This window comes from Oncorhynchus mykiss, chromosome 16 (genome assembly GCF_057628025.1).
Source record: "Oncorhynchus mykiss isolate SJ-2025 chromosome 16, ASM5762802v1, whole genome shotgun sequence".
NCBI lineage: Eukaryota > Metazoa > Chordata > Actinopteri > Salmoniformes > Salmonidae > Oncorhynchus > Oncorhynchus mykiss.
Genome location: NC_143037.1, coordinates 49,479,533 through 49,492,429, shown reverse-complemented (window position 1 = coordinate 49,492,429; position 12,897 = coordinate 49,479,533). Strand labels below are relative to the sequence as shown.

Below are 12,897 nucleotides of genomic sequence, written 5' to 3'. Positions count from 1 at the left end.
AAAGGCCAGATTTGTGCAATATATGACTGATTGTTGTCCTATGGACAGAGTCTCCCACCTCAGCTGTAGATCTCTGCAGTTCATCCAGAGTGATCATGGGCCTCTTGGCTGCATCTCTGATCAGTCTTCTCCTTGTATGAGCTGAAAGTTTAGAGGGACGGCCAGGTCTTGGTAGATTTGAAGTGGTCTGATACTCCTTCCATTTCAATATTATCGCTTGCACAGTGCTCCTTGGGATGTTTAAAGCTTGGGAAATCTTTTTGTATCCAAATCCGGCTTTAAACTTCTTCACAACAGTATCTCGGACCTGCCTGGTGTGTTCCTTGTTCTTCATGATGCTCTGCGCTTTTAACGGACCTCTGAGACTATCACAGTTCAGGTGCATTTATACGGAGACTTGATTACACACAGGTGGATTGTATTTATCATCATTAGTCATTTAGGTCAACATTGGATCATTCAGAGATCCTTACTGAACTTCTGGAGAGAGTTTGCTGCACTGAAAGTAAAGGGGCTGAATAATTTTGCACGCCCAATTTTTCAGTTTTTGATTTGTTAAAAAAGTTTGAAATATCCAATAAATGTCGTTCCACTTCATGATTGTGTCCCACTTGTTGTTGATTCTTCACAAAAAAATACAGTTTTATATCTTTATGTTTGAAGCCTGAAATGTGGCAAAAGGTCGCAAAGTTCAAGGGGGCCGAATACTTTCGCAAGGCACTGTATAGTGTAATACTAATATATTCAGAATGATGCCCTTAATTTGCCATGTTTACTGCAATAGCATTGCACATGTAGCCTCTTTTCAAAAAGGGAAAAAAACAGCGTAAGTCATTTATTTAGCATTTATTTAGCAAATGCCACTCATCTGATGATCAATGGTAGCCTACAGGTAACATTTCAGTCATACCAAAAAAATACCAAGCAATATTTACACGTGCAGAAGCACAACTTGTTTCCACCTCACCAGATAAGCTCTGTCAGCAGGGGTCTCACATTCCATGTAGTGTATGGACTGAGAATAGAAAGGTAACTTCATTCCAAACGTAGCAGGCAAGGAGCCCACAGTTGTGTTTCCTGCCGAGTGTGAACCCCTGTGGTCAGTCGTCGTCGTCGTCACTGCAGGGCTTTTTATTGGCTGCGTTGGCCCTGAGTACAGCTCCGGGGCTGGGGTACGGGCGCTGCTGGAACAGAGGCCCTGCTGCCGTGGTGTCCGCCCCTGTCTTCGCCTCATTACGCTTGGGCAAGCCAGTGGACCAATTGCCCCTGTGTGGGGAAAAATACATTTTAGATACATGCAGAAGGGCTGTTACGGTGACTGTGTTACGAGTCATGACCGCAGTTCAATTTCCACGTGACTATTGAGTCACGGTAGCTAGGCTTCTTCAACACTGCACTCTAAATGCCGTTGGTCATTAGTAGCCTACCAAACTTGCTAATGGCCGGGTACTCAGAGCTCCATTGTCCCTCTAATCACTGACGTCACTGAAAATGCAATCAAATCAAACTCTTAATGAGAGCCCTGGCATTCAGAGTGAGCGACGAAAGCCAGCTCCTAATAGCTGGTTGATGCATGGACTGAAATAAGTGTTTCTATAGCCCATGTTTCACAATATTTCTATATGCTATGCATGAGAACTGAGTGAGAACTGAGTTAATGGCCTCTTAATAAGAGGATCCCACAGGCTTTTTTATTTAACCCCTATTTTAGCAGGTAAGTTGACTGAGAACACGTTCTCATTGACAGCAACCACCTGGGGAATAGTTTCAGGGGAGAGGAGGGGGAATGAATGAGCCAATTGAAAGCTGGGGATGATTAGGTGGCGATGATGGTGCAGTATGAAGACCAGATTGAGAATTTAGCCAGGACACCGGGGTTAACACCCCTACTTTTACGATAAGTGGCATGGGATCTATAGTGACCACAGAGTCAGGACACCCGTTTAATGTCCCATCCGTAAGACGGCACCCTACACAGGGCAATGTCCCCAATCACTGCCCTGGGGCACTGGGATAAAAAAAATTAGACCAGAGGAAAGAGTGCCTCCAATTGGCCCTCCAACACCACTATATTTCCACTTTCCTCGTATTAAGCACATTGCTACGCTCCCGAGTCTAAGGCACTGCATCTCAGTGCTAGAGGCATCACTACAGACCTGGTTCGATTCCAGGCCGTATCACAACCGGCCGTGATTGGCCGTCGCACAATTGGCCCATCGTCGTTAGGGTTTGGCCGGTCTAGGCCGTCATTGTAAATAAGAATTTGTTCTTAACGGACTTGTCTAGTTAAATACATTTTAAAAACAACCGGAGAAGAATGCCTGGCTAGCATGAAAATGAACCGCAGGAGAATCGTCCTCCATTCGCTATCCTGCTGCCTACATACAGACTTGAAATCATTGGCCACTTTAATAAATGGATCACTAGTCACTTTAATAATGTTTACGTATCTTGCATTAACCTCCATATGGAGGTTGTGACGCCATTGTGAGTTTCCAGAGGCCAAATAGAGCTCTGTAGTGCATCGCCATGCGCCTCCCTAATATTGTAACAATACAGAGGGCACTGTATAGCACCGCATCAACATGATTGGTTGATGGTAGGTGGGGGCAGTACATCCTGTATAAACACAAACTCACTTCCTTGACAACAGCTCTGCACTGCCCCATGAAGCGCAAGAAGTATGAATGCCCTGACGTGATGAGGCCATATCAGTGTAAATGCTGCATGGACGATGCAGATGTCAGATGGACCTCCGTTGCACAACTCTCTCCAAAATGCACTCTCTCCTGCCAATTTGTGCACATTCATTGTTTGATAACTTAATCGTGTGAATTGTTTGTTTGAATGTTAGTGTATATCAATTCCCCATTACATATATCACCAGTAGTACTTTTACAGTTACTTCCTATAAAATAAAGCAATAAGGCAAGGGGGGGTGTGGTATATGGCCAATAGACCACAGTTAAGGGCTGGTCTTATGCACAACGCAATACGGAGTGCCTGTACGTATTTGTAAAGTGTATTTGTCTATATATAGACACACCCTACGTGTTTTAATAAAATCAACTAAATGTATTGAGCTCGTCTGATGCTTTAAGCTTACGGTTTGATGCCTCAAGAGGGCACCAGAGAGCTAGATAGATCTTGATAACCAGAAGTTTAAAAAAAAATTAAAAGAACCTGACCCAACTATTCTCCTCCTGCTGACATTTGCAGATTCTGCCATTATTCTCCAGAAGTTGCCGGTAATAGTCTATACGAGGAGTCGGCAACCTTTCTCATGTGGAATTCCAATATATGTATGTATTTAGCGATGTTCAATTGTATTGTTCTTACTATAAAATAATGCCACAGGAAGTATAAGCAATCTTGCCTGCTAAATGAACTAGTGTAGCCCACAGCCATATGGCATAACCAGATCAAGACCTAACATAAGGATGACTCAGAATATGTTATTCTTCCAAAATAGGCTACATTTTCTTTATATAATATTTATTTAGAACTGCCTAAAATATATAATGGGTTTATTGTGATGGTGTAGGCTATATTAAATGGATTGACAACACTTTTTAAAATGTAGATGTTCCAAAGGTCCGGATCAGTGGCTTGTAGGCTATGCTAAATGTGTTTATGTTAGTTAACGGTCAATACCGTGAGACGGGCAGTTATTTGCATGACAGTTACCGGTTGACATAATTTGATGACCACCACAGCCCTACATACAGGGCAGGAGAAAAAGAGTGCCAGGGATTTCTGACAATGGACATGAAGCTCACGATGCAAGGAAAGGTAGCAATGAATGATTGGGTCAGTGGCCTTACTTGGGAGCATCAGAATAAGCACTGGGATCCATTGGGTCCATCTCCTCATCCTTCCTCCCTGCAAAATACAGTTTACAGAAACCTGTTAGCAAGTGTACATAAGCCATTTGATTTGGGTATGGTTGCAATATTTGTTTTGAGCAAGAGATACAATGTTGTGAATCTTTACCTCGTTTGTTCTTGCTATACGGGGCAAAGTCTTCTCTCCTCTGCATCCGCCTGTCTCTTTCCCTCCCGTCATTCCTCCCTCTTTCCCTCTCCATTTCTGGTTCCCGATCTTTGTCCCTCTCTCGCTCCCTCTCTCTGTCTGGCTTCTCAATTTGTCTCTCTCCTCTGTCCTCCCCAACCTCTGCTGTAAGATGGAATATTTGAGTTAGTAAGATCAATCAAATGTATTTATAAAGCCCTTTTTACCCCAGCCGGTGTCACAAAGTGTTATACAGAAACCCAGCCTAAAATAGACGTAGGCAGAACAGTTTAAACTGGAGCAGCAGCAAGACCAAGATTGTCAGCATCAAATCCATCCTAAATACTGAGTCTGAATACATGAAACAGTCTCCGCTCTACTGGGTGGTCAAGCTAGGACTGTTCTTACCCCTTGACTTCTTGGCAGCTTTGGTTATCACAGATGTGGGGTCGGTTGGGGACAGCCAGGCAACTAGGTCAGATTCCACATTCCAGTAGTATGGCAGACCACTAAGGATACAAAATGCATGTAATTTTAAAGTCAGTCCACAACCAAAAACAAATCACTCCATAACAGCTGCTGTCCACTAGCCATACCCAATAGGTGTTGTGCAATCTACATGTTTAGTGGAGAATCTGAAAGAGTGCTTACCAAATAGGGTCAAATACTTTGTACCAGTTGGGAGGTAAATTCTCACGGGCAGTGGCCTCATAATCTACATTGTTGTCATCATAGTCCTCAGCAATGATCTCCTCATCCGCATCTAGAGACAGGAAGTGTAATGTTTTAGCTACTAGCTAGCATTTTTGCAGTGAGTAATTTTTTTTGTTTGTTGTTGTTGTAGCCATACCTTGATCTGAGTGCTTAAGAATCCCTCTTTTGGCTAGGCGAGCCAGTAACGCCGGGGGCAGAGGCATCCTACGGGAGAAAATGAACGATTACCGTTATAGCCCGTTGAGTCGATGGCCCCAAACTAGCTAACTAACTTAGCCATAAATACTATTTTCTAACGTGTAGCTAGCTACCTCACTCGCGTCTGACCGTTAGTGGCTAGCTAACTAACGTTTTCAGCCAATCAAAATGAGCTGTATAGGGAAAACGTTAATGTAATCAAATGTGAATACCAGTTTATAATTACCTGCATCCAAATGTGTCCTTACTTTAGTTCAGATGTGGAGCGAAATCTATCCAGCAGCCAGTCACACAGCCCAAGCGCACAATGATTGCGTCGTTAGTTGGGGGAGGGAATCGGTTGCCGCTTTCAAAACCGCTGGGAATTCGGAAACATACGAGGTCAAATCATGACGTCAGTGTTCTTCAGGTCTGAAAGTCGAAGCTCTAGAAAGAGGCCCGAGTTCCCGAGTTAGAATTCCGAGTTCAATGACCGTTCAAATTGATTTTTCCCAATCGGAGCTCGTTTTTTTCCGAGTTCCCAGTTGTTTTGAACGCCCTGAAGTCGTAATTCCGATTTTCCCAGTTCTCAGTTGTTTCGATCGTGGCATTAGTCTCAGAAATATGTCGTCATAGCACGGACAGCAACAACAAACATGGAAGAATATGTCCGTGAACCTTGGTGAAGTACATTTCAGACAGACAATTAAGTAGACAGTTGTCAATATTGGTGCTATCTCTCTTTAGCCAAAACATACTTTTCTGCTTTACCATAATGGTTATTATGCCATTTATGCCCGAGTCATTACGCAAATGATGGTTGAATTATAGCTAACTAGCAGACTAAACTCCACTCCATCCATGGTGAAGGAAGTTTTTGACGAAGTTCCTTCACCATTGAGTGGAGTTTAGTCCGCTAGCAGTAAGTTATCGTTAGCTAGCTTGCTAAACAAGTTGCGTAACATAGCTACATCTAGCCAGGCATAGCTAGCTCGCTAGACATTGTCTAAGGATGTGGAAGTTTTAGGTCTGAACTAGTAAATTATGTGACAAAACTGGTGCTTACACTGGTTCTTGCTTTAAACTCGCAATTATAAATTATCTTTATAAAAGGTGTGTTAATGGTTTATAATTCGTTTCCAAACTAACATTACTATTAACTAGTATTAGGTAGATAGTTATAGTATTGTAAAGACCTTGATAGATCATACATGAAAGAATGCCCACAACAGAGGATCGCATTTTCAAATTGAACGTTTTATTAACCAGAACACAGGCTACTGTTTGCCCTCTGCTGTTCCTCCAACCACAAGGATGCCTGGCACTGAAACATTCCAGGCATTTCTTTGATTGGCAGACAGCAAGGGGGACTGGTATGCTGGATCCGCCAAACCCAGATCAAACTGATAAACGTGCCCTGATAACCACACATTAGAACACAGGCACATAACTGTCCAAACTGGTCGCTACAGTATATTAGGTAAATCGTTTATATACCAGTAAAAGGCCTACATATTTATGCATAGATAGACAAGTGGTTTCTCGTTAATATCTGTATTGTGGTTTGTTTACCCATGGCCCCTACACACACTTCTCAGTCCCTGGAGAATAGTAGATGACTGTGGTGGTGCGTTCACCATGGGGGCCATCGGCGGAGGGGTGTTCCAGTCAGTCAAGGGCTTTCGGAATGCTCCTGTGGTGAGTTTGAAAGACTCTCTCTTAGCTTATGTAAGATATTTTAAGATCAATATAAGAACAGTGATCGAAAAAGAAATGTCTCCGTCTCTGCACAGGGCTTTCGGCACAGACTAAAAGGTAGCGCCAATGCTGTGAGATTAAGAGCTCCACAGATCGGCGGTAAGGGTCACTGTCTTTACAGTAGTTCTCTCGTACTGCACACAGTACAAACACCATTCATCATCACGATTGCCGGCCGTCCCGTCATCAGTCAGCTGGTTATGATGGTTATTTTATTTTCATGATGGTCTTTATCCATAACCGTCGGTTACACGTTATACAGTAATTGTGCATGCCCTATTTATCACTAACGCTGTGTGTGATGTTCCTGCAGGTAGCTTTGCTGTGTGGGGTGGACTCTTCTCTACAATCGACTGTGGCCTGGTCCGTATTCGAGGGAAAGAGGACCCCTGGAACTCTATAACTAGTGGGGCGATGACTGGGGCAGTCCTGGCTGCACGCAGTGAGTGTTGAGACAAACATTCATTTGACAATACATTTATTCTAGATGTAACAGATTTAGTATATTTCATCTTTTTTTCAAGACCCTCTGATCTGAGGCCATCCCCACCCCCTGCCTGACCATCTTGCCCCACCCACCCAACAAAGTCAGATTAGCTCAAGGGCTTGACTGTTGGCTTTGTGCTCTCCTTAGGTGGGCCTTTGGCTATGGTGGGGTCGGCCATGATGGGGGGCATCCTGTTGGCCTTGATCGAGGGCTTTGGCATCCTTCTCACCAGATACACCGCACAGCAGTTTCAGAACCGTAAGTAATGTTTAGAGACAGCCTTGGAACCGTTGTAGAAGCCTGATTTGACTGAACTCTGTATGCAGTCAAATAAACAGTGCAGTCAGGTCAGTCAAACGTTTGGACACACCTACTCATTCCAGGGCTTTTCTTTATTTTTACTAATTTCTACATAGTAGAATAATAGTGAAATAGCACATATAGTATCCAAAAAAGTGTTAAACAAATCAAAATATATTTTATATTTGAGATCGTTTCAAGTAGTCACCCTTTGCCTTGAGAGCTTTGCACACTCTTGGCATTCTCTCAACCAGCTTCATGGGGTAGTCACCTGGAATGCATTTCAATTTACAGGTGTGCCTTGTTAAAAGTTAATTGGTGGAATTTCTTTGAGCCAATCAGTTGGGGTGGTTTACAGAAGATAGTCATATTTGGTAAAAGACTAAGTCCATATTATGGCAAGAACAGCTCATATAAGCAAAGAGAAATGACAGTCCATCGTTACTTTAAGACATGAAGGTCAGTCAATACGGAACATTTCAAGAACTTTAAACGTTTCTTAAGTGCAGTTGCAAAAACCATGAAGCGCTATGATGAAACTGGCTCTCATGAGGACCGCCACAGGAAAGGAAGACCCAGAGTTACCTCTGCGGCAGAGGATAAGTTCATTAGAGTTAACTGCACCTCAGATTGCAGTCCAAATAAATGCTTCACAGAGTTCAAGTAACAGACCCATCTCAACATCAACTGTTCAGAGGAGACTGCGTGAATCAGGCCTTCGTGGCCGAATTGCTGCAAAGAAACCACTACTAAAGGACACCAATAAAAAGAAGAGAATTGTTTGGGCCAAGAAACACAAGCAATGGATATTAGACCGGTGTAAATCTGTCCTTTGGTCTGATGAGTCCAAATTTGAGATTTTTGGTTGCAACCGCCATGTTTTTGTGAGACGCAGAGTAGGTGAGTGGATGATCTCCGCATGTGTGGTTCCCACCATGAAGCATGGAGGAGGAGGTGTTATGGTGCTTTTCTGGTGACACTGTCACTGATTTATTTAGAATTCATGGCACACTTAACCAGCATTGCTACACAGCATTCTGCAGCGATACGCCATCCCATCTGGTTTGACCCAACACACCTCCAGGCTGTGTAAGGGCTATTTGACCAAGAAGCAGAGTGATGGAGTGCTGCATCAGATGACCTGGCTTCCACAATCACCCGACCTCAAGCCAGTTGAGATGGTTTGGGAAGAGTTTCCTTCAGAGTGAAGGAAAAGCAGCCAACAAGTGCTTAGCATATGTGGGAACTCCTTCAAGACTGTTGGAAAAGCATTTCTCATGAAGCTGTTTGAGAGAATGCCAAGAGTGTGCAAAGCTGTCATAAAGGCAAAGAAAGGGTGGCTACTTTGAAGAATCTCAAATATGAAATATATTTTGTTTAACACCTTTTTGGTTACTAAATGATTCCATATGTGTTATTTCATAGTAACGATGTCTTCACTATTATTCTACAATGTAGAAAATAGTACAAATAAAGAAAAACCCTTGAATGAGTAGGTGTTTCCAAAATTTTGACTGGTACTGTACATTTTGTTGGGAATTGAATGAATGTCACAATCCTAGTTGTATTCTTCTGAAAACCCCCACACAGCAGTAACTACCACAGTTGAAATATGGTTATTTCTCCTATCTAGCGAGTCCCTTTGTGGATGACCCCAGCCAGCTTCCTCGTAAGGATGCCAGCCAACAACAGACTGGGTCCCAGTAGGTTCCATGGAGCTGCCGGGCCTAGCTACAGCCCTGCGTACTGTGACTGACAATATCAGACTAGAGAGGGGAGGGGTGCTCTGAAACCTGACCTCACTGGTGTAAGCAACCTCACCCTGAACCAGCCTCCATCCTCCCAATGGTCATAAGAACGTAGATGCACTTCATTATTATTATTATTCCCCAGGGGTAGATTACAGGTTATTTGAGTCATTTGTTTATGAATATGTTTGTGTATACTGGTTCACCAGTTTTCCTTCTGACTGGTCCTGAATTATACCCACCTTTATCAGATTAATTTATGCACAAAACCAGCATTTTGTGGTGACTAAGACTTTTGGTGCTGAATAACCGCAGTTACAGAAATAGAATGGGTAGCTAAACATGAATAGGCATTAATACAGGTAGGTATGTGTGAGTATGTAATGACTGTATTTAGGATTAGAAGTTAGTGTCAGGGGTGACAAAATCAATGCTGTTCAAAACTGATGTAATTGATTTTGCTTGTAAAATGTAATGCACTGAGGGAGGAGAACTGCACTATCATTCCATTTCCTCTCCTCATGGCAGCTTTCATAACCGTGAGGCTTATTATAACGGTAGGGATTCAGGGTCACATCACAAACACACTTATCTTTTGATTCCATTTGCAAACTCAGAAGGCTGGAATGGAAGGCTGTGTCCATATGCTCATGTGTTCTGCTCTGCTGTTTACCTCGCTCCCTTTATTGCTACTATGCCATGCATTCCCACACATTTGCATTCCCACACATTTCCAAAGCCTAAGCACTATAAGGTCTATCCACTTTGTTGAACCAGAGCACTTTCCTACTCCATCTCTTTATTTGTTATTATGGTCATAAAACTTGAGATGGAGAAGGTTTTTGACACAATTAGATATTATTTTGTCATTCAAAACATGTGACATTAATGTATAGAATGCTGTACCATATTTGTTGATTTTAATTTATTTATGATGCAGAAAAATAAGTGTTAGCAGTGTAATTGACTGGGAAAAAAATAATTAAATTGTTGATTCTGTATGGCTTATAATCCATCCCCTCTGATGCAATCAAGTACGCAGCAATATGGGGGTAGTTGATTATCCTAAGAACACGCCCCCTACCATGCTTTGAATTATGGGAGATGTGGTCTGTTATTTTATTGAACATGGAAAAAATGGACGTGCAGCCGCCGCCTATCCGAACCTTAGATGATTTTGTTTTGAGCTCGGCTCAGTTCGCCGTGCCAGATATTCGTAATCTGGAGAGATGGAACAATCGGATCATAAACAACTTGCTGTATTACCAGTCCAACTATTTCGTCTCGTTTTTGACCATCCTGGGAATAGTAGGGTAAGTTTCTGACGTGGTCGTTTTCTGAATGCAAGCACAGCTGCTTTTGTTAGATGCTTTTGTATTGTAGTACGAGTCATCACAAATTCTGTGGATATGGGTGTGTGATGGGTCCATGTTCCATAATCATATATTAGCTAATCGCCATTGTATTGGATTCATGGTCCAATGGGACATAATGAGTTATAACCTATAGAGAAAAGTCAACTAACATCAGCCATCTCTATATCCCTCCTGGTCTGACAGTTATTTCCAGCCCTTCAACCTCTTCTTGGGGGCCACAGTTGTGACATTAATATTCATGGGGTTTGTATGGGCAGCAGAGAACCAGGCCCCCATCAGACGGTTCCGCCGGAACCACCCGTCCCTGGCCCTGGGTGCCATTCTGGGGGCCAGCTACCTCTTCCTCACAGTGCTTGGGGGAGTAGCCGTCTTCCTCTTCGGCATAGCCTTCCCCATCTTATGTTAGTATTTATTCTCTCTTTCACCTCTCCCCATTCTGGTTGCCACAATGTAAACATATACATATCTCTCTCCCCCTCTCCATTTGATATACCCCTGACTTCTATTTTCTCTTTCCCTCTATCGCTGTTACAGTGATATTGATCCACGCCTCTGTTAGACTGCGGAGCCTCAAGAACAAGTTGGAGAACAAGCTGGAGAGCATTGGTTTGAAGAGAACACCTATGGGGCTCCTATTGGAGTCACTAGGACAGGAACAGGAAGCTGGATCTTAGAGGGGGAGGAGAGGAGGAAAAAAGGAGATATGTGCCCTGTTCTATTTCAGTCTCTTGCCTCTTGCTCCTTTGGTATGCCCAAATCTGAAAGGAATGGATGAAGCAATATGGTGATGAAGCTAAACTCCATCATATATCCTGTCCTGCCCAGATATGTAATCACAGGGGTAGGTGCCAGAGACTTAAATGGAATGAGGCCTCTCATACTGAGAGTGCACGAAAAGTAGAGGAAGAGAGGAGGGAAGTAAAGCAAAGGTGCAATGATTGTTATGATTTCTCAGTGTCACAAAGGTGGTGTAACAGATTGTAAATTCTGTGGAATCAATTTGGCCTATGTAATGCACACACTAACTGATGTGGGTTCTTCCCCCGCGATGTAAGTCATTTTGCACCCCTTGACAAGTTCCTGATATAGAGTTTACATTGTATCCTCAGAAAAAGACAACAAAAAATAGACATTGTGCGCTGAAAATCTGCATTGAGAAGTAAACGTGGCCTCCTAAAGGACGTGTGTTGTAAGTGCTACAATAAGATGGTTTTTAAAATGCAATATTTTACATAGAAACCTAAAGGTGTTTGATGAATCACTACTCTGTGACTCCTGACCACACTGCTTTTTGTGTTATTGTACATCTTCTACTATTGTTGGGTTTTGCAATTTAATGCAGTTGAAAGTTTAAATGTGTTTTGGGATGGAAGGGCAACAGTGGAACAACTGTATGCTTTGCATAGAAATATAATTAATTCTACTTCTATGATTTTATTATTCCAAGAATGTTTACCGGGATTATTTATGCCTCTGTCCACGCATTATTTGGTGCCAAGAACATTAATGTCAGTCTGCCTTCATTGTTTAAAATTCTATTCAATTGAGAATATTTTATATTTCTTTGATCATTGCCTTCTATGGACTTAATGTGTGCTTTTTTTTACAATGCTGTCAACATGTATTTACACTTCATTTACTAAATACTATACCTTACATCTGCAATATCTTGTCATTATGTTATTCTGCAATCAATTATAAATTATTCGATTTAACGATCAAATTCGAAGAATAGATACAGTCGTGGCCAAAGGTTTTGAGAATGACACAAATATTAATTTTCACAAAGTTTGCTGCCTCAGTGTCTAGATATTTTTGACAGATGTTACTATGGAATACTGAAGTATAATTACAAGGATTTCATAAGTGTCAAAGGCTTTTATTGACAATTACATGAAGTTGATGCAAAGAGTCAATATTTGCCGTGTTGACCCTTCTTTTTCAAGACCTCTGCAATCCACCCTGGCATGCTGTCAATTAGCCTCTGGGCCACATCCTGACTGATGGCAGCCCATTCTTGCATAATCAATGCTTGGAGTTTGTCAGAATTTGTGGGGTTTTGTTTGTCCACCCGCCTCTTGAGGATTGACCACAAGTTCTCAATGGGATTAAGGTCTGGGGAGTTTCCTGGCCATGGACCCAAAATATCGATGTTTTGTTCCCCGAGCCACTTAGTTTTCACTTTTGCCTTATGGCAAGGTGCTCCAACATGCTGGAAAAGGCATTGTTCATCACCAAACTGTTCCTGGATGGTTGGGAGAAGTTGCTCTCGGAGGATGTGTTGGTACCATTCATTATTCATGGCTGTGTTCTTAGGCATAATTGT

At 42.4% G+C, this 12,897-nt stretch overlaps 3 protein-coding genes across 4 annotated transcripts; 2 read left to right on the top strand and 1 right to left on the bottom strand.

Moving 5' to 3' along the window:
- Window positions 1–831: 831 nt before the first annotated feature.
- pqbp1 (polyglutamine binding protein 1) lies at window positions 832–5,541 on the bottom strand. Of its 2 annotated transcripts, none has more exons than XM_021567249.3 (7): window positions 5,150–5,541; window positions 4,862–4,929; window positions 4,663–4,774; window positions 4,420–4,520; window positions 3,994–4,176; window positions 3,825–3,882; window positions 832–1,266 (listed from the first exon to the last, which is right to left on the bottom strand). In XM_021567249.3, exons 2-7 carry the CDS (start codon window positions 4,926–4,928, stop codon window positions 1,101–1,103), a joined length of 687 nt encoding a protein of 228 aa, XP_021422924.1. In that variant the 5' UTR covers window position 4,929; window positions 5,150–5,541; the 3' UTR covers window positions 832–1,100. The 2 variants fall into 2 exon arrangements, with proteins under 2 accessions (XP_021422924.1, XP_021422925.1); XM_021567250.3 differs by having other exon boundaries at window positions 5,172–5,269.
- Window positions 5,302–10,194, top strand: LOC110492773 (mitochondrial import inner membrane translocase subunit Tim17-B). Its single transcript, XM_021567253.3, has 6 exons — window positions 5,302–5,584; window positions 6,501–6,600; window positions 6,696–6,759; window positions 6,974–7,102; window positions 7,295–7,405; window positions 9,081–10,194. Exons 1-6 carry the CDS (start codon window positions 5,559–5,561, stop codon window positions 9,152–9,154), a joined length of 504 nt encoding a protein of 167 aa, XP_021422928.3. The 5' UTR covers window positions 5,302–5,558; the 3' UTR covers window positions 9,155–10,194.
- Window positions 9,163–12,236, top strand: LOC110492770 (PRA1 domain family, member 2). Its single transcript, XM_021567252.3, has 3 exons — window positions 9,163–10,508; window positions 10,755–10,972; window positions 11,106–12,236. Exons 1-3 carry the CDS (start codon window positions 10,300–10,302, stop codon window positions 11,243–11,245), a joined length of 567 nt encoding a protein of 188 aa, XP_021422927.2. The 5' UTR covers window positions 9,163–10,299; the 3' UTR covers window positions 11,246–12,236.
- The last annotated feature ends 661 nt before the right edge of the window (window positions 12,237–12,897 follow it).

Coding starts and splice junctions, on each gene's coding strand:
- LOC110492773 (XM_021567253.3), top strand. CDS start 5,559: ATGGAAGAATATGTCCGTGAACCTTG. Junction 6,760..6,973: donor AAGAGCTCCACAGATCGGCG/GTAAGGGTCACT, acceptor ATGTTCCTGCAG/GTAGCTTTGCTGTGTGGGGT. Junction 7,406..9,080: donor CGCACAGCAGTTTCAGAACC/GTAAGTAATGTT, acceptor TCTCCTATCTAG/CGAGTCCCTTTGTGGATGAC.
- pqbp1 (XM_021567249.3), bottom strand. CDS start 4,928: ATGCCTCTGCCCCCGGCGTTACTGGCTCGCCTAGCCAAAAGAGGGATT. Junction 4,775..4,861: donor TCTTAAGCACTCAGATCAAG/GTATGGCTACAA, acceptor TCCTGTCTCTAG/ATGCGGATGAGGAGATCATT. Junction 3,883..3,993: donor GTATAGCAAGAACAAACGAG/GTAAAGATTCAC, acceptor TGTATTTTGCAG/GGAGGAAGGATGAGGAGATG.
- LOC110492770 (XM_021567252.3), top strand. CDS start 10,300: ATGTGGTCTGTTATTTTATTGAACATGGAAAAAATGGACGTGCAGCCG. Junction 10,509..10,754: donor ACCATCCTGGGAATAGTAGG/GTAAGTTTCTGA, acceptor CTGGTCTGACAG/TTATTTCCAGCCCTTCAACC. Junction 10,973..11,105: donor CATAGCCTTCCCCATCTTAT/GTTAGTATTTAT, acceptor TCGCTGTTACAG/TGATATTGATCCACGCCTCT.